The sequence below is a fragment of the Panthera uncia genome, chromosome C2 (genome assembly GCF_023721935.1).
Source record: "Panthera uncia isolate 11264 chromosome C2, Puncia_PCG_1.0, whole genome shotgun sequence".
In the NCBI taxonomy this organism is placed as follows: Eukaryota; Metazoa; Chordata; class Mammalia; order Carnivora; family Felidae; genus Panthera; species Panthera uncia.
In genome coordinates this window covers 5,650,586-5,671,498 of record NC_064810.1, presented here as the reverse complement: position 1 = coordinate 5,671,498, position 20,913 = coordinate 5,650,586, and the positions used below count along the sequence as shown (strand labels likewise).

The 20,913-nt window shown below is 43.9% G+C and overlaps 1 protein-coding gene across 3 annotated transcripts in view; it reads left to right on the top strand.

The window, feature by feature from the left end:
• The window catches only part of IGSF5 (immunoglobulin superfamily member 5), a 51,126-nt gene that overhangs the window by 10,273 nt on the left and 19,940 nt on the right, over nt 1–20,913 (top strand). For all 3 annotated transcript variants that reach the window (XM_049627844.1, XM_049627846.1, XM_049627845.1), the window contains exons 3-4: nt 7,210–7,527; nt 12,750–13,049. In XM_049627844.1, coding sequence (XP_049483801.1) covers nt 7,210–7,527; nt 12,750–13,049 — 618 coding nt within the window. The remainder of the gene's footprint in view (nt 1–7,209; nt 7,528–12,749; nt 13,050–20,913) is intronic.

Sequence of the window (20,913 nt, the reverse complement as noted above, 5' to 3'; positions counted from 1 at the left end):
TTTTGTTTTTTTGTGCAACTGTAAATGGGATCGATTCCTTGATTTCTCTTTCTGTCACTTCATTGTTGGTGTATAAGAATGCAACCGATTTCTGTGCATTGATATTATATTCTGCAACTTTGCTGAATTCATGAATCAATTCTAGCAGTTTTTTGGTGGAATCTTTTGGGTTTTCCATATAGAGTATCATGTCATCTGCGAAGAGTGAAAGTTTGACTTCCTCCTTGACTATTTGGATGCCTTTTATTTCTTTGTGTTGTCCGATTGCAGAGGCTAAGACTTCCAAAACTAGTTGAATAGCAGTGGTGATAGTGGACATGCCTGTCTTGTTCCTGACCTTAGGGGGAAAGCTCTCAGTTTTTCCCCATTGAGGATGATATTTGTGTTGGGTAGTTCATATATGGCTTTTATGATCTCGAGGTATGCTCCTTCTATCCCTACTTTCTTGAGGGTTTTTATCAAGAAAGGATGCTGTATTTTGCCAAATGCTTTCTCTGCATCTATTGAGAAGATCATATGGTTCTTGTCCTTTCTTTTATTGATGTGATGAATCACGTTAATTGTTTTGCGGATATTAAACCAGCCCTGCATCCCAGGTATAAATCCCACTTGGTCGTGGTGAATAATTTTTTTAATGTATTGTTGGATCCAGTTGGCTAATATCTTGTTGAGGTTTTTTGCATCCATGCTCATCAGGGAAATTGGTCTATAGTTGTCCTTTTTAGTGGGGTCTCTGTCTGGATTTGGAATCAAGGTAATGCTGGCTTCATAGAAAGAGTTTGGAAGTTTTCCTTCCATTTCTATTTTTTGGAACAGCTTCAGGAGAATAGGTGTTAACTCTTCCTTAAATGTTTGGTAGAATTCCCCTGGAAAGCCATCTGGCCCTGGACTCTTGTTTTTTGGCAGATTTTTGATTACTAATTCGATTTCCTTACTGGTTATGGGTCTGTTCAAATTTTCTATTTCTTCCTGTTTCAGTTTTGGTAGTATATATGTTTCTAGGAATTTGTCCATTTCTTCCAGATTACCATTTTATTGGCATTTATTTGCTCATAATCTTGTCTTCTTATTGTTTTTATTTCTGTTGTGTTGGTTGTGATCTCTCCTCTTTCATTCTTGATTTTATTTATTTGGGTCCTTTCCTTTTTCTTTTGGATCAAACTAGCTAGTAGTTTATCAATTTTGTTAATTCTTTCAAAGAACCAGCTTCTGGTTTCATTGATCTGTTCTACTGTTTTTTTTGGTTTTGATAGCATTAATTTCTGCTCTAATCTTTATTATTTCCTGTCTTCTGCTGGTTCGGGGTTTTATTTGCTGTTCTTTTTCCAGGTCTTTAAGGTGTAAGGTTAGCTTGTGTATCTGAGATCTTTCTTCCTTCTTTAGGAAGGCCTGGATTGCTATATACTTTCCTCTTATGACTGCCTTTGCTGCATCCCAGAGGTTTTGGTTTGTGGTGTTATCATTTTCATTGACTTGCATTCATTGACATCCATATACTTTTTAATTTCCTCTTTAACTGCTTGGTTAGCCCATTCATTCTTTAGTAGGATGTTCTTCAGTCTCCAACTATTTGTTACTTTTCCAAATTTTTTCTTGTGGTTGATTTCGAATTTCACAGTGTTGTGGTCTGAAAATATGCATGGTGTGAACTTGATCTTTTTGTACTTACTTAGGGCTGATTTGTGTCCCAGTGTATGGTCTATTCTGGAGAATGTTCCATATGCACTGGAGAAGAATGTATATTCTGCTGCTTTAGGATGAAATGTTCTGAATATATCTGTTAAGTCCATCTGGTCCAGTGTGTCCTTCAAAGCCGTTGCTTCCTTGTTGATTTTTTGTTGAGATGATCTGTCCATTGTTGTGAGTGGGGTTTTGGAGTCTCCTACTATGATGGTATTACTGTCGATGAGTTTCTTTATGTTTGTGATTAATTGATTTATATATTTGGGTGCTGTCACATTCGCACATAAATGTTTACAATTGTTCGGTCTTCTTGGTGGATAGAACCCTTGATTATGATATAATGCCCTTCTGCATCTCTTGATACAGTCTTTATTTTAAATTCTAGATTGTCTGCTATGAGTATGGTTACTCTGACTTTCTTTTGTTGACCATTAGCATGATAGATGGTTCTCCATCCCCTTACTTTCAATCTGAAGGTGTCTTTAGGTCTACAGTGGGTCTCTTGTAAACAGCATATAGATCGATCTTGTTTTCTTATCCATTCTGTTACCCTATGTCTTTTGTTTGGAACATTGAGTCCATTGATGGTTAGAGTGAGTACTGAAAGATATGAATTTATTGCCATTATGATGCTTGTAGAGTTGGAGTTTCTGGTGGTGTTCTCTGGTCCTTTCTAATCTTTGTTGCTTTTGATATATATATATATATTTTTTTTTTTCATCTTTTCTTCCCTCAGAGAGACCCCCTTAAAATTTCTTGCAGGGCTTATTTAGTGGTCACAAACTCCTTTAGTTTTTGTTTGTCTGGGAACCTTTTTATCTCTCCTTCTATTTTGAATGACAGCCTTGCTGGGTAAAGAATTCTTGGCTGCCTATTTTTCTGATTCAGCACACTGAATATATCCCGCCACTCCTTTCTGGCCTGCCAAGTTTCTGTGGATAGGTCTGCTGCAAACCTGATCTGTCTTCCCTTGTAGGTTAGGGACTTCTTTTCCCTTGCTGCTTTCATGATTCTCTCCTTGCCTGAGTATTTGTGAATTTGACTATGATATGCCTTGTTGATGGTTGGTGTTTGTTGAATCTAATGGGTGTCCTCTGTACTTCCTAGATTTTGATGTCTGTATCTTTCCCCAGGTTAGGAGAGGGTTCTGCTATGATTTGCTCACATAACCCTTCTACCCCTATTTCTCTCCCTTTCTCTTCTGGGACCCCTATTATTCTCATGTTGTTCCTTTTTCATGAGTACTGATTTCTCTAATTCTTAAATCGTGCTCTTTTGCCTTAATCTCCCTCGTTTTCTTGGCTTCGTTTTTCTCTATAAGTTTGTCCTCCATATCGCTGATTCTCTGTTCTGCCTCATCCATCCTTGCCGCTGCTGCATCCATCCGTGATTGCAGCTCAGTTATAGCATTTTTCATTTCATTCTGACTAGTTTTTACTTCTTTTATCTCTGCAGAAAGGGATTCTAATCTATTTTCGACTCCAGCTAGTATTCTTATTATCATGATTCTAAATTCTGCTTCAGCCATCTTGCTTGTATCTCTGTTGGTTAAATCCCTGGCTGTCGTTTCTTTGTGCTCCTTCTTTTGGGGTGAATTCCTTTGTTTTGTCATTTTGAAGGGAGAAAAGGAATTAATGAGGTAGAAAAATTGAAGTTAAAAAATTAAAGTTAAGAAAATATTAAAATGAAACACACACACACACAGACACACATACACACACAAATCGAATAGATGATGCTAGATCCTAGGTGTGTTTTGGTCTGGGTGTTGAAAGTGGTTTGACAGATTAGAGAAAAAAAAGGGGGGGGTGGAAGAAAAAAAAGGAAATCGTTTGAGAATTTGAAAAAATGAATACACTGAAGTGGGCTAAAATGAGATGATGGGGGTAAAATAGAATTGGAAAAAATTTACACAAAATTAAAGAATATAGTAGGAAAAAATTAAAGAAAAATATTTTAAATAAACATTGAAAATAATGAATTTTTTCTTTTTCTGTATTCAAGAAAAAAGAAATGAAAAAGAGAAATAAGAGAGAAAAAAAAGAACTCGCTGGAAAATTTGAAAAAGTGAATACACTGTAGTAGACTAAAATGAAATGATGGAAGTAAAATAGAATTCACAACAGTTTACATAAAAGCAAAAAATATAGTAGAAAAACTAAATAAAAACATTTTTCATAGAAATTGAAAGTAAAAATGAATTTTTTCACTTTCTGCATTCAAGAAAAAGGAAAGAAACGAAAAAGAGGAAAAAGAAAAAGAAAAAAGAAAGCAAGGAAATCGTTTGCAAATTTGAAAAGGTGAATACACTGAAGTAGACTAAAATGGAATGATGGAAGTAAGATAGAATTTGATAAAATTTACACAAAAGTAAAAAATATAGTAAAACAATTAAAGAAAAATATTTTTAATAAAAATTGAAAATAAACATGAAGTTTTTCTCTTTCTCTATTCAAGAAAAAGAATAGTGTAAAAGAAAAGAAAAAAAAAGAAAATTGAATAGATGGGCCTGCTAACAGATTGAAATAGGACTGAAATCACTTCATTTTCCCCTAAAAGTCAGACTACGTAGTGCTTTATAGTCTATAAACTAAGTAGGCGGCGAGGTTGGCCCGGTTGGGCGGGGCTCCGTGCAACAGCTCCGCTCTCCACTAGATGGCGCTGCTCAGCTCACTGGGGTGGAGTGTTGCGGGGCTCGTAGGTGCCTGTGCGCCTGCGCGGCAGTGGTAAAAATGGCGCCAGCCAGCTACCCGGTCTGTTCTCCCCATCAGCAATCGTGCCCCGTCCTCTGTCTTCAGCTCTCGTCCACTCCCCGCTTTTCCACTCTCCGTGACCAGGCCCCAGGCAGTACCTCTCTCCCGGGTTTTGTCCCAGATGCGGCTGTTTTCCCCGGCCCCTTACTTCCCAAGGACCCCGGCTTTGACCCGCTCCGCCCGTCTGCGGGAGGGTCTCACCGAGCCATGGCCAAGCGAGCAATGTCGGCTGCAGCCAGGAACGCCCGCTGGACCCTGCTGTTGCCGGTGCCCCGAGACTGCGGCCAGGTGCCACCCTGCCCCATAAAAAGTTTGTGAGATAGTGTAGCAGCAGAATTTCAGGGATTATGGAAGATCACAACACACATCTGGCACCAGGCTTTACCCTTAACGACCTTGTTCCGGCACCAGCGAATCTGGCCGTTTTCCGGGGCCTGCTGGGACCAGGTGGCTTCAACGGTCTCCACCAAATGTCCTTCCAGCAGTGGAACCACTTCTCCCTGTGTGGCCCGAGAACCTCCCGGACCCCACTCTGTTCCTGGGGATTCGCCTTTCCCACCAGAGCACCTCCAGGTATGGAGCTGTGGAGTTGCAGACTCTACGCTCCCCTTGTTTACAGTCTTAATGGAATTTAAACCCTCTCCTTTCTCCTTTCTCCCTTTTTAGTTTAGTCCCTGCGGCTGTTTCCAATTTTCCACTTTCTCTCCAGCTGCTTTTGGGGAGGGGCTCTTTTTCCGTATTCTCTGCCCCCTCCCCCTCCCAGTCTCTGTCCTCTCCCTGCCTGCAAAGGCGGCTTCCTGCCCGCTGCCGGCTTCTCTCTCCCCACGTTCACCTCTCCGCGCCACGTACCTGCTGAGTTCTGTGGTTCAGGTTGTGCAGATTGTTGTATTAATCCTCCAGTCAGTTTTCTAGGTGTGCAGGATGGTCTAGTGTTGTTCTGGCTGTATTTCATGGATGCGACACACAAAAAACTTCCATGCTGTTCCGCCATCTTGGCTCTTCTCCTGATGATTATATTTCAATGCAAGGGTTCCCAGCCCTCCTCCTCCTCGTCCTGGTCCTCAGGCGGGGCACAGGCTGCTCACCCTCCTCATCCTCCCTCCTCCCCTTCCTCAGGCCGGGTGCGGGCTGCCGTCCTCCCTATATCGAATTATTATTACAAACATGGGAAGCTCTTAAAAGCCCTGGCTGCCAGTTGGCTCCTCTAAGGCGGTTAGAACATCTGTCCTAAATGGACAAAAGATTTTTCTTGAGGTCTTCCAGTGCCGAACATGCTTCATCCCCTGTTATCGTGATTCCTTTCATGTGAGCTGGAGAGCCCTTGGTGTCCACTGTGTGGAAGACCAGTTAGAAATTGTCACTCCAGGGTCACCGGGGTGGCTCAGTTGGTTAAGCATCTGACTCTTGATTTTGGCTCAGGTCATGATCTCAGGTTCATGAGATCGAGCCCCGCATCGGGCTCTGCGCTGATAGGACAGAGCTCGCTTGGGATTGTCTGTCTCCTTCTCTCTCTTCCCTTCTCCCCTCGCATTTACTGTCTCTCTGCCTCTCGAAATAAATACATGAACTTAAAAAAGAAAAACAAGTTGTCACTCCAGGTAAAACCGGCATTATGGTGCATCTGGGGAGCCAAGGGTTGAATGTTGTGGAGAGTGTGAAAGAAACAATTCTACTTAAATCTACACCACTCTTGGCTTATCTTACAAAATCAACACATTCCTTCTTGCAGGTTATATGCTCATGAATGTTTACTGAGTGTTTGAGGGTCACGTTTAGGGCTTGACATGGACTGTCATATTTGGTTTTTGAAACAATCCACTGTGGTGCCAGTGCCCTTGTTCTGTGGCTGAGGCGAGTGGGACATGGAGAAGTTGAGATAATTTGCCCCGTGAGCCAGGAGCCCCACCTGACAGTCCATGGGCTTCTGCTTTTGAGCCACCTGCCTGTCTGCTGGAGTTTTGAACCCAACACTAGATATGGCGGGATTTTTTTTACCAGCCTGCCAGAAGCATTGCTTGATTGTTCTCGTCATTACGGGAACCCACTCCCCTATCCTTCTGCCTGTTTTCCCTCTTTGTATTTCCCCACCCGTGTCTCTTCTGGTCCTTAAGAGGAGAGGCACGGAATCAATGGTAGTACAGTTCTCTTGATACTTGGCGACTGGCTTACCTATCACTCCACGACCGTGTACTCAGATGCAACGTTTGCCTCTCTCCAGCTGGACTCCTTCTCTCTCAACCTTGTTTATCCTCCACCCCTCGACACTGTCCTAAGGATTCCATCTGGGGGCTCTAAGGAGTGCAGGGGCATGCAGTGGGCTATGATCTCAGCATGCTGGGGTCCCCATTCTCTTCATGAAGAGAGACTGTTTTCCACCTTCCCCTCTGAGCCCCAGGATTTCCACGGGGGTGGAAATCAAAGACCCTGCCCAACTTCCTTGGAGGATAACCCTCGTTTCATAGGGAAGGTGAAAACTTGCCTCCAATAGACCCGGGAGCTCTCAGGGCCAGGCTGGGATCGAGGTAACATCGCTCTGGAGGTAGAGGAGCAGTCTTGCTGGGAGGTGCTCTGAGATGTGGAGGGGGCGGATGGAAAGGAGGGATGCGTGGCTTCCTGTCCACCGGGGAGACATGGTGTTGGGACCAGGAAGACATGGAGTCTGAGCCACTGGCCATCCAGAGGCCACGGCTGGTGAATACAGAAGGGTTAAACCCTACCTTAGACTTACACACATTTGTTCACTTACCGCCTTGAAACACCGGTTGCCTTCCAGCTTCTGGATCCAGCTATCACATCATAGAAGGTCCCAAGAATGCAACGGTGCTGGAGGGCTCGGAGGCTCGCTTCAACTGCACGGTCTCACAGGGCTGGAAGCTCATCATGTGGGCTCTGAATGGCACGGTGGTTCTGAGCATCACGCCCTCAGAGCCCATCATCACCAACGACCGCTTTACCTCTGCGAGCTACCAAGAGGGCGGCAACTCCATCTCTGAGATGATAATCCATGATGTGCAGCTCCGTGACGCGGGGCACATCAAGTGCAGCCTCCAGAACAGTGACCGCGATGCATCCGCTTTCCTTTCAGTGCAAGGTGGGTGCACAGGTGGCTCTGAGCGGAGCAGGTGGAGGCGGCTGCGTTGGATGCCAGGGGCACAGGAGGACCCTGCACGCATCCAGGGTCTGCCCTCAGCGTGTTAGGCTTAGAAGTATGAATGCCTGTTGTTTTGTTGTTTGTTGTTTCTTACCCCAATTCTTCACCGAATCTCTTTCTGCCCTTCTTTCTGTTTCCCCTACCTCATCTCTTCTTTCCTTTCTCTTTTCTTTCACTAAGACTCTTAAAGACAGGTCTTATCACTTTCCCATCGCTAGCCCACCGAGAGCTTTTGTGGACATACACCCCAGATTCTCCCAGGCCGGTTGTGGCCACTGCTCTTTGATTTAGGAATAGTTGCCCATCACTGCCGTTTCTCTAGTGTTTTATATACTTGCTGCTCTTTCCTCGCCTTATGTCACGTATGCACTTTGAATCATGATTTTTTTACCCTTTTCCTCTTTCCAGTTGAGTTCTCCCAATCCTTTACTCTTTCCTGCCCCCAGCGGTTCTTGTAGTCAAAGGTGGGTGTTCACTAACTATACCAAACATTTTAGGGAAAAGAGTAAGCGAAATTTATCACAAGGGATAGTTTATTTTTCATTTTCAGAGGTGATTTTGAGGTGCTCTAAATCATGGTATGTAGCGAAAAGAAAAATAAAAGGATGCTTTACAAGAATTCAGAACATCTTTATCAAAGTTTAATCACCTTGCAATTCGTAAAATGTAATTATATGGTATTTGTAGATGCATTGGAGCTAGTTGAGCTCCTGATTTCTGTGGCAGCGTTTCTTAAGAAAACCACGTCGTATTTTGAAATTTTTTCTTATGTCTATTTATTGGCTTGTCTAGGAGAAATTTCCAAACATTTGATCTGTGTTCATGTTGCATCAAATCCAGTTTGATAACATTTGGTAGGAATGCAGGTTTACCTATTTCTACTTGCTTTTTTTTTTCTTTTTTTACTTAGCCAAAATGTTGTCCCTTTACTTTTATGTGTCTTTAATTTTATATGGCTTAATGATATTTTCAAAATAGTGATTTTTATGAGATTACCTGGATTATTGGCTTAGTTTGCATGACCAGATTCTTACCATAATGATTTGTGGCATATGGGAAAGAACACAGGAAAAATGGAATCAAAGACACGAGTTCTGGGTTCGCTGTCATCAGTTACCAACTTAGTGACTCCTGAGGTGGCCCGACTTCTTCATCTTTAAAAGAAGGATAAGGCTCCCCCGCCCCACCTCACAGGTGTACTGTGAGGGTCAGACGAAGCAGTGACTGACGATGGCTTGAAGACCCCAAAGTCCTGTTTGATTCAATTTATCGCACGTGGAGCTGGGAGCCAGCGTGGGCTGGTGGTTCATAATGCAGGCTTGGGAGCCTGAATGCTAGGTTCAGATTCCAGCTGTATCACTTGCTAACTGTGTGACCTTGGCCGTTATTTAATGACTTTGTGCCCTAGTTTCCTCATCAGAGGGTTGTTGTGGGATCAACTGCGTAGGTCCAATAAAGTCTTTACAACAGCACTTGGGTCATGGCCATCTCCGTACGGCCAATCGCATTCCTGATAGGAGCACACCATTGTGTTGGGCATCTGGAAATGCACTCAAAGGTGGATAGAAGAAGACAGAGTCCTGTCCTCAAGGACCTCCCGGGAAGAGTAGACCATGCACATGCAGGGATAACATGAGTGGCCTGGAGATGCTGCCAGGTGCTGTGAGGGAGACAAGTTCAGGTTTGAATTGGGAGGGGAGATAGAGAAAGAGCAAAGCCTGTACAGATGACTCCGTGTTGAGGTGCCCTTCTGTGCTTCGAAGGTTTGGGGATGCTAGGCCAAGGGGGGAAATGAGAGAGGAGGGGGACACCTGGATCAAGGACACAGGGCCAGAGGCCTGACTTAATCGATATGTTCATGGCACATCAAATTCATAGATCCATGTGTTTTTATAGCAGCTTTGCTCAAAGCTCCACATCTATAAAGTTGTCTGTGCCTAAACGTGCATTTTTGTCGGTTGGCAATTACCGTAGCTTTTAGTTTTGCTACACATGGAAGATTAAGCATTTGGGATGATAAATTCTTTCCCAAGGTCATGCGGAAGGAACCCACAGACCGGCCACCGAACTTGGTCGTATTACCTGGGTTCCAGTGGTCTGAATGGCTCTTTGTTCCCAGAGGAACAAATGTTCTCTAAGCAACAGGATCTCTTTCAAGGGAAAGGAATCTTGAAGAAAGAGGAAACATCCATGTTATTTTTAAAATGGTTTAGCTGAAGATTTATTTTTTCCAGCTCATGTGTCAGCAAGAAAAAGAGAGCTTACATAGCTCCCTCTAGAGTCATCTTAGATCTGTGTGAATGCTACAGTCATCACCTTTGTATAGAGTGTTCATTGCGCTATGCGATAAGCTTTGTGAAAGCCAGTGGGAAAAGTTGAATCACAAATATGTGTAGAGAAAGGAAATGCTTCCGGTTGCTGCATTTGTCCATCCATTGCCAAGTCTGCCCATTAAATCACACATCAAATTCTAGACCCCTTGTATTTCGAGGGCCAGTAGACTTGAGTTCAAGATCGTCCCTTATTAATTGAGGCAATACCGCTCCTTCCAGTTTCTGTCATCTTAAACCTCTCCACCAAATGAAACAGTGAGTGGAGAAGAAGGAATAAGTACAAAACCCTTTACATGTAAGGAACAAATCCATTTCCCTTGCATTGTTGCGTTTACAGTAATCCCTGCATTAGCAAACAGGCTTTACTTACTCCGAGAGACTATTGAGGAAAGGAATGGTTGGAAATTTAACATTTTAGAGTAAGAAGAGCTTTCAGAGCTGACCCAGTTCCATCTAGTTTGGGAACTGTTGGGCATCCCCTAGAACTTTCAGGGTCCGTAAGGTCACGACTGCTTCCATTATAATACTAACATGTGAATTGCCTTTCCTACGCTCATTTCACTTGTGCCCACGGGATGTCTTTCCCAATAACTGATGTATAATGATACAAAGTCATGCAAAAGTGAAAGGTCAATGAAAGCGCCAGATAGAGCAATGGGTTTGTATGTCAAAGAGAATGAGAGTTCCTTTATATAGTTTCAGTTTCCACAGTGCAACTACCCTGTAAGAAATCACTGCTTGCCAAGTGTTGGTACAATATCAAGGAACATATGTGATTATTTGAAAAACCTTCTCACTGTTTCACCTATATATCCATGGGAGGTCAGATTTATTTATTTGTTAAAAACATTTTTTTTAAAACGTTTATTCACTTTTGAGAGGCAGAGAGTGAGCAGGGGAGGGGCAGAGAGAGAGAGGGAGGCACAGAATCCAAAGCAGCTCCAGGCTCTGAGCCGTCAGCACAGAGCTCAGTGCGGGACTCGAACTCATGATCTGTGAGATCATGACCTGAGCTGAAGTCGGAGGCTTAACCAACTGAGCCATCCAGGCACCTCCATGTGAAGTCAGTTTTAAAAATATACTCCAGTAAAGCCATTTATTGAATATATTGCAACAGCTTGAATGCAGAACCAGATATGAGAATCCAGCTAGACGTTAAAGAGATTTGCAGAAATCTAAAACAATGATATTCTTCTCAATAATTTATGTTGGGTTAAAAACACAGGTGTTTTTCATCATAATATGGTAATCCACGGTGACATGTAGTGATTTGTCATTGTTATTTTAAATATCTTTAAAAATAAATATTCTAATTTCAAGTATGGTAAATATTTTTTAAAGTTTATTTATTTATTTTGAGAGAGGGAGAGAGTGAGCGTACAAGCAGGGGGGGGGCGGGGGGGGAGGGGGGGAGAGAGAGAGAGAGAGAGAGAGAGAGAGAGAGAGAGAGAGAGAGAGAATATCCCAAGCAGGCTCCATGCTGTCAGCACAGACCTGATGTGGGCCTTGAACTCAGGAACCATGAGAGCATGACCTGAGCCAAAATCAAGAGTCAGATGCTTAATCAACTGAACCACCCGGGTGCCGCTCAAGTATGGTAAATATTGATAGAACATAAACAAAATGTCTTTGGAGTCCTCAGTGATTTTTAAGAGTACTGAAACAAAAACATTTGAAAACCACTGATCTAGTCAGATTGTTTCATCTGACCTTTAAAAACAGAGAGTGATTGCCCAGGTGAGGGCAATTTGACTGAGAACTGAGGGTTTTTTTTTTTAATGTTTATTTATTTTATTTTGAGAGAGAGGGAGAGTGCAAGCAGGGGAGGGGCAGAGAGAGACACACACAGAATCTGAAGCAGGCTCCCAGCTCCAAGTTGTCAGCACTGAGCCCGATGCAGGGCTCCAACTCATGGACCTTGAGATCATGACCTGAACCAAAGTTGGCTGCTTAACTGAGCCACTCAGGTGCCCCGAGACTGAGTTTTTGATTCTTAGTCCAGTGTTCTTCCCATTATATTATACAACAGGGAGGATATTTTAATTTGGATGCTTGGATGTTTCACTAAGGCTGTGTCTTTACTGGAGCCAATCCTCAGGTTATTTTATTAATATTAGCACACACAAGTCCTATTTTCGTATAGGTTGTTTATAGTGTGAACATTGACATATGCAGGTAGGCCATTCATAAAAACCGTAAGGTTTTTAATTTATCTATTATATTCTGGTACATAATTTTGGGCAATTGTTATAATTATATTAGATTTGATTTTGAATTCATTTGCAACTGGAAAAACATTTTAAGGAAATACTATAGGAAGTTCTGTTTAGAAACGTATGACCCCCCAAATAAAATGAAATGCATCTGACTGACCAAAGGCCAGGAGCAACTTGCTTCCCATGACCCCGAGATACGTTCTCCTGACAATGGAAAGAATGTATAAAGGTTTTTCCCTTTTTGTTTTTGCTCCCAGGAGAGCCCAGGACAACTTTGCAACCTCACTTGAGTGACTGAGTAGCCTACTCTGGCAGGCACACTTGCCCTCTCTTTCCCATAGAATTCATATTCTCCTGGATCCCGATTTTTATTTATTCATTTCCTCTGGAATTATATGTTCTCTGGTGAGCAATCTCCCCTTCTTCCATGAACCTGGCAGGTCTAAATAAAGACACAGGTCAAACCTGAGTTAAGGTTCTCGATACAGACACAGCCAGTTTGGCCTCGGGAAGATGGCTCTCATGAAATGCGATCCAAGGGGAAAATTAAAGACAACCTGGAACCAACAGAGGTATGGTCACCCCTTTGGAACATTTCTCTTTTCTTCTTTAGTTATGGGGGCGTTGCTCATTCCCGGAGGCAACCTTGTAGTCGCGGAGGATGAACCTTGTAATGTGACTTGCCACGCATGGGGCTGGATCCCGCCCCCAGGTATTTCCTGGGATATCGGCGTTCCCGTGAGCCACTCGAGCTATCATTCCGTTCCGGAGCCCAACAATACCCAAAGTGCAGTGAGCGTCCTGACTCTCACACCACAGGGCAACGGGACTTTGACTTGTGTGGCCACCATGAAAGGGCTGCATGCCCACAAGTCTGTAACTGTGAATCTTACTGTGGTTCAGCCTCCTTTGGGTAAGTGAAGACCTTTTGCTTTATATAAAATAAAAATATTGTTGCATGCTTTTATATTTCATATGGGGTGCTCTCAGTCAACAATGCCTAGGAAAATTGTACGGTGACCTTGATTTTAGGTAGGGATGGTGATGGAGACAAATTAGTGTCAGCTTAATGATGCCGCAATTCCACTTGCTTTTAAATTTCATCTTCAAGTGTCTCTCTTTTTTTTTCATGTTTATTTTTGAAAGAGAGAGAGAGAGACAGAGCGTGAGCAGGGGAGGGGCAGAGAGAGAGGGAGACACAGAATCCGAAACAGGCTCCAGGCTCTGAGCTGTCAGCACAGCGCCCGACGCGGGGCTTGAACCCACGAACTGTGAGATCATGACCTGAGCCGAAGTCAGAGGCTTAACCAACTGAGCCACCCAGGCGCCCCAAGTGTTTTTATTTTTGACTTCCTTATGGAAACCATTAAGAACCTTGACAATTATCATAAAACACATCAGGTTCAGGGATAAACACTTGAAGTCAGTGTTTCTCTGTAGCTTTTATCTGTTGTTCCAGTTTGATCCCATCCTCTTGGCCAGTATGGGGCAAGCTCTTCTAATATTTGAGGAGGGTGTGCAGGCCCTCTTGGATTCCTTCCAATCTTAGTAGCATATGGTTTCTTTCTTTCTTTCTTTCTTTCTTTCTTTCTTTCTTTCTTTCTTTCTTTCTCCCAACAAATCTACAGTGTATTTGAAGGCACCACGTCTTATATTTTAAAAAATATAACTAAAAACTCAACTAAATGACATAAATTTAGAGTTTAGATTCCCAAGAGAACCTTCTGTAGGGTCCTTGGCATACCAAAAACTCTAACCACACAGCCTACAGGGCTGCAGAGCCTGCTTGAACTCTGTCAGCCTGGAACAAGAAGTAAACGTGGGGCCAGGACTGGAGATCAACTTTCAGTCTTTCATTTTGCAAAAGAGGACTGAAAGGGAGGCCTAGAGAGGTGCTGTGTTCTGGGTGGGGCAGAGCAGGACCTAGAAGCCAGGTAGGGGTTCTCTCTTGGTCCAAAGAGTTTCCCAATACAAAAACACCTTTACTTGAGATCTTCCAAAGTTCAGAACTTTGGAGTTATAGCCAGAGAAAGATTGATGATGAAGAAGAGGAAGGAGAAGAGGAGGAGGAGCAAGTGGAGGAAGAGAAGGAGCAAGAGGAGGAAGAAGAAGAAGAAACACAGCATTTGCCAAGTAAAGGCTCTGTTTTAAGTGCTTCTCAGATGTTAACTGAATTAACATGCACAGCAGGTCTATGAGTGGACCCTGTTATTACTTCTGTTGCAGAGGCGAGGTGACAGGGAAATAGTATGGTTTGGAATTTGCCTGTGTCCGCAGAACTAGTAAATGGCAGAGATGGCCCTGCTGGTCTGTCTCCAGAATCTGCTCACCTGTCAGCTCTGCGTTTCACTTGTGTGGGCATGTGGGCAGCCACGTGGGGGGATGGGGGAGTGTCCTATGGCTTCCATAACAGTGTTCCACAAAGTGGGTGGCTTATACCAGAGAAATATGTCACAGCTCTGGAGGCTGAATGTCTGAGATCAAGGTGTTGGTAGGCCTGGTTCTTTCCAGGAACCATAAGGGAATGATCTCTAGGCCTCTCTCTTAGCTTCTGGTATTTGCTGGTGGTCTTTGGTGTTTCTTGGCTTGTAGAAGTAGCAACCTGACTTCTGTTGTCATCTTCACAGGATGACACTCACTCTTTCTGTGTGCTTGTCTGTGTCCAAATTTCCCCTTTAAAATTTTTTAAAAATTTATTTATTTTGAGAAAGAGAGAGAGACAGGGAGAGAGAGAGGTGGGGGAGGGGCGGGGGGGGGGGGAGAAAGAGAGAGAGATAGAGAGAGAGAGAGAGAGAGAGAGAGAATTTCTAGCAGGCTCCACACCGTCAGCACAGATTCTGATGCAGAGCTTGAACCCATGAACTATGAGATCATGACCTGAGCCAAAACCAAAAGCTGGATGCTCAACCAACTGAGCCACCCAGGTGCCCCTAAATTTCCCTTTTTTATAAGGACACCACTCATATTGGATTATGGGACCCATCCTATCGAGTATAACCTCATCTTAACTAAATTGCGTCTGCAATACTCTGTTTTCAAATAAGGTTACATTCTGGGAATACTGGGGGTTAGTACTTTAACACATGAATTTTAGGGGGACACAAGTGAACTCGTCATCACAGATGATATCTCTGTGAACCTATAAAAAGCCAGTCAGAGACTAACCTGTGGTCAGTACCAACAGTTCTGTGCTTTGCACTGTGGGGATTGGTCCTTGGTGCAACGAGCACAAGCTTGTCTCACCATTGCTAAAACTTTGCCTCTTGTCTCTGATTCAGATGCTCCCAGAGACCAGGCAGACAACAGAAACGAAAGCATAAGTGAATACATGTGTCAGGTAGAAGATGGAGTGGAGGGGCCCATTGGGAACCAGACATCATGCTCCATCCACATGGAACAGCTCTATCAGTGCCAGCTGGTTGTTGCCAATGGGAAAGGAGATCCAGGGCTGGCAGATCTCTGACCTGGATCTGGTGACTATCAATGCTTTTGAGGGTGAAGGACACCGAAATCTGTGTTTCTTTGGTTTTAAGTCAAGATTAATTTATTTTAGCTTATTAAATTCAAGGGAATTTGGCTTATTCTCTGCTAAGACGACGTAAGAAGATAAAACGAGAATTCAAACCCAGCTTGCTTTTCTGTCTCCAGTTTATTATTTTGAACAACTAAAACCTTTAGAAAAATTGCAAGACCAGTACAATTAATACCTGTGTGCCTTCGCCTAGATACAACAAATGTTCACATTTTGTCCTGTTTGCCCCTCTCTCAGCTTTTTCTTTTTGCTGAGCCATTTGAGAGCTTCTGTTAAATAAATACCTAAATACCTTGGCATGTGTATCATAAGAACAAAGACATTCTACTTAACCACACATGATGTCGTCAGCAATCAGGAAATATAATGCTGACACAATACTATTATGTAACATACAGCCCATATTCACATTTCCCCAAGTATCCTTTATAGTGATTTTCTTCTCCAAACCAGTATCCAGTCAAAGACCATGCATTGCCTTTGGCTGTCAGGTGTATTGTTTCCTTCCCTTACTCTTGAATGGCTCCCTTACCTTTTCTGTCTTTCCTGATATAAACCTATTTTGATTTGGGGCTAAATATTCTTGGCAAGCCATGGGTATTGTCATGTGGGCACATGATGCCGATTTTCTCTATCATTGGTAATGAATTTGGTCATTTGGTTAATGATTTCTCTGTTGTAATGATACCTTTCTCCTTTATAATTAATACATAATCAGCGTATACTGTATGAATGTCTCATTTCCTGGCAGTCTTTCACCTCATAGCTTTTGTGTTCATCAATAAGTCATTGCCTAAATCTGTTGCTTCTATGGTGGCTGTAAAAGAATGATTTTCTGGCTCCATAATTTTTCTATATTTGTTGGTTGGTGGTCTTCTGTAAAGAAGAGACTTCTTTTGCCTTTTTTTCCTTTTCCTTTTCTTTCTTTTTTTTTAAAACAGTTTTAGTATGTACTCCTTTTTATCCAATACACTATTATCTGCTCCTGTCATTATTCATTTTGATGTTCAGGTTGCTCCATATTTGGCTAGTGGGAATCCCTTCCAGCTGGTCCAGTGTCCTTTTTGACATGGCCCTTAGTTTTTGAGCAGTCAGCCTAGTAAGATGATGTTCTGAAGTCCCTATGCATTTCACCTCTTCTACCTGGAATCAGCCATTTCTCCAAGGAGCCAGTCCAGCTTGCTTTGAAGCTATTTAAATATGATAAAGTATGGTCCAGGCTTTGAAAGGGAGGATTAAAAAAAAAAGAAAGTTCCATTAGCCCCAAATGCAGTGAAATCGACTGTTGAAACTGCACATCTTAACAAGGTAACACTGCAGCAGAGCTCTGGTCTGATGGATCATGCCCCAGAGAAATGGATTTTAGAGATTCGCTTGCCTGCAAAGCTTTTCTTTTGTAGGGAGGGGTAAGGAGCACTTAATTTCCGTTGATCAGGTTTAATTCAGCTGAGGGCCTCGTAAACTGGGACTGGGGGAGTTAGGCCTTAGTTACGGCAGCTGGGGTCCCCGCAGCCTCAAAGGGAAGCCCAGTGGGCGCCTTGCAATGAGTCTTACTTTATGGGACTCATTTGGAAAAGGGTAATTTGTTTCTAAATTATTCATCAAGATCCAGAGCAGCTGGCGGCTGGCTGCGTGTTGTATATTTTATGCAAGTTTTAGTAGCTGAAGACCTCATTACAGCGCGGGCTGCTGGTGTGTGGGAGGCTTCCAGAAACACAGCCAGCGGTCCGGAGAGCCCAGAAGCAGCAAGCCTGGGCTGTGCAGGCTTCTTCAGGAATCGATAAGCATCAGTCCTGCCACCCATTTCCTTCTAAAAGTGCAAGAAGTCTTCACTTCTGGAATAGTCCCTGTAAGTCGTGGCAAGAATGACAATGGCCGTTTAGGAAGCCTGTAATTAGTTCAAGCCAAATAAAACACTCACTGACTCCTGAAAGAGAAGCATCCTGAAAAGGGTACTGCTAATTTTTTTTTTTTTTTAAAGATTGATTTTCTCGATTCCAGAAGCAACATCGCATTGCAGACACACGGACGTCCGGAAGCGAGAGCCCCTCTCACAACCCCCCTTCAGATAAGCGCTCTCAGCCCTCTGTGCGCCCAGCTGCCTGGTTTCCTCTGTTTTCTTGCTTGGTGTGCAGGCCAGTGAAGCGTTCCAACAAAGCAACATTGTTGGGACAGGGGAGCACCCGGTAAAGTGTAGTGATTCCTGGTTATAATCTTAGTTTTGTGGGGAGTGGTGATTTCGACAGCCCGGGAGTGGCAGTCCTGGGTCACAGCTCTGGCTCCCGCTATGTGATTCTGAGCAAGTCACTGACTTCGGAGCTTAGTCTTCTTGCCTGTTAAATGAGAAGCAGAAGCATAGAGCAGAAGTTCTCTTTCCTGGCTGCCTGTTAGCCTCCAGGAGCTTTGACGCACATGGTGAATGCTCAGGGCCCATCCCAAAGGTTCTGACATAATTGGTTTGTGCGGAGCCTGGAAATGGACATTTTTAAGAAAGCCCCAGTTGACTGGGCAGTCAGAACTGGGGGCTCCTGCACAGGGAAATCTTGAAGGCCTTGCCTCCTGAGCCAGCTTCATTAGTGCTGTTATCCACACAGACGTGGACACCAGAGAGCCTGGGGCTCAGATTCCCAGCTTGCCTGCTGTGTGACTTCAGGCGAGTTACTTAACCTCTCTGTGCCTCAATTTTCTCATCTGTAAAACAGAGATGATAATAATATCTACCTCACGCAATTGTTATTGGTGTCAGAAGTAAGCAGGTTAAAACGTCTAAAGTGCTCAGGACAGTCCCTGCTGCAGAGCCCAAGGGCAGGAGGGGGGGCGGCTTTTATCACTTGTCTCATGGATTCAGAGATCTCCTGTGTCCCTTCCAGTCAGCAGAGGAGCACCTTTTCACATGCCGCTGGTGACATTTTGTATTGATCCAATTGTTTTCGAGAAATTCAATAGGCCCTTTTATTTTTTTATTTAAAAAAAATTTTTTTTAACGTTTATTTATTTTTGAGACAGAGACAGAGCATGAACGGGGGAGGGTCAGAGAGAGAGAGGGAGACCCAGAATCTGAAACAGGCTCCAGGCTCTGAGCTGTCAGCACAGAGCCCGACACGAGGCTCGACCTCACAGACAGTGAGATGGTGACCTGAGCCAAAGTTGGACACTTAACCGACTGAGCCACCCAGGGGCCCCTCTATAGGCCCTTTTAAAACCCAGAGCATTTCTGTGAGAGCATCTGGGAAGAACTGTCTTCCTTTTCTGCTCAGATGGGTAAAGGACAGCCTTGAACCTGAGATTAAAGGTGCACAGGAAATTCAGGATTGCGGCCGTGACGTGCACAGTTGTGTGAGGGAACATAGGGCCGAAGGCAAGCAGTGCTCAACTTGGACATCGTCTTCCTTGGTCGCGAGGTGCACATGTGCGTCCTTTCCAGCAACTCTGTCGTTCACCTTGAACCGATTACATCCACATCCTTTGCTAGGACATACGTCAGGGTCCAGAACCTACCTGGACTCCCCATTTCCTGTAAGACCTGGGCTGCAGCTTCCCAGAAGGATTCTTCCAAATTGGACACACAACACAAATAGACAAGAGTCACAGCACCGGGTTTTCTCCTGTTCTGAGAGACAGAACCGAGCCTGTTCTGGTTTTCTGTTGTCCAGCATTCACTGAGTGTCTTTGTTCCACGTGTCTTATGGACATCCTCCATAATGGAGGATTATGGACAAGGTCATACCAAGATGCTGTGCTTTCTGCCCACTCTCATGCTTTCCATCAGTAGATGACCATTATTTATTTTTCTTCCAATCCACTGTAAATGTACCATTTAAAAAGCATCACACTAAGACGTCTATGATATATATGCCTGTGTGCATTCATATGTATGTCATATATGATAAATTAAAAATTGTTATTCAAATAGGAAAAGTTCTTCTGTGTAGCTCCAGTACCAAATTACCCCCCCCTCGTGGTGCATGCACCATGCTGTCTGGGGGGGCCCACTGGAGTAGAGGGAGAGCGAAAGTCTTCCCTCGGTGTGAAACCCCAGGGGAGATTTGACCCCCAGTGGAGGGTGGTCACAGCATATAAGAAGCAAAAGAACAAGCCGTGTGCCTCCTGTTACCAGTCGCTGTTTTGGTGAGAGTTTGGGGCTTTTAGGTGAGTGCAGGCAACACTTTGCTGAGCGCGGTGGTTAAATTAAGAGATAAGAGAGTGAGTGAGATCACAGTACCCAGCAGGGTAGCCCTTCCCTTCCTTTAAATAAGTCCTTCCTGAGGGATAGGCAGCTATTTCTGTGCTAGATCAGAGGAAAGGTTGTCACGGTCAAGACTTGGTTGACAGAAGCTTGGCAGACTGGTCATTTTCTCCAGTAGGGGAGGAAAATGCCCTGATAGGGAATGTTTGGGGCAAGTCAGCAAATGTGTGTTGACTTCACCAGTGTGAATTTCAAGCCTATCTCTTGAATGTTTCAAATAGGCTCCAGGCCGGACATGGAGCTTGAATGTGGGGCTTGAACTAACGACCCTGAGATCAAGACCTGAGTTGAGATCAAGAGTCAAGTGCTTGGGGCGCCTGGGTGGCTCAGTCGGTTAAGCGGCCGACTTCAGCCCAGGTCATGATCTCGCGGTCCGTGAGTTCGAGCCCCGCGTCGGGCTCTGTGCTGACGGCTCAGAGCCTGGAGCCTGTTTCAGATTCTGTGTCTCCCTCTCTCTCTGCTCCTCCCCTGTTCATGCTCTGTCTCTGTCTGTCTCTGTCTGTCTCAAAAATAAATAAACGTTAAAAAAATTAAAAAAAAAAAAAAAGAGTCGAGGGCTTAACTGACTGAGCCCCCCCCCCCCGCCATCTCTTGAATATTGAGCCAGATCTTAATGTTTAACCCCAGCTTGCTCCCTTAAGAAAGCTAATATTTGAAAACTTCAATTTGTAAACAGTTCATCATACTGATTTAGAATGATATCAGCAATCTCGAACGTGTGTGTTGTACCCTACAGTGTTCTCAGCATTTTGACATGCATCCCGAGTCTCTGACCAGCCTGGGGGGAAGGGAGCAGGAACTGGGGACGAGTGAGCCAGTGGCCAGTAGAACACAAGTAAACAGTGGCCATGAGATTTCGCTGGATGCACTGACATGAAGCCCAAAGCTCTTTGTCAGTTGCAAAGTTTCCTCATGGTGCTCTGAGTTTAAACTCCAGATTGTGATTATCATAAATGTGGTTTTGGACTTATTATTGTTATTATTTTTATTTTTATCACA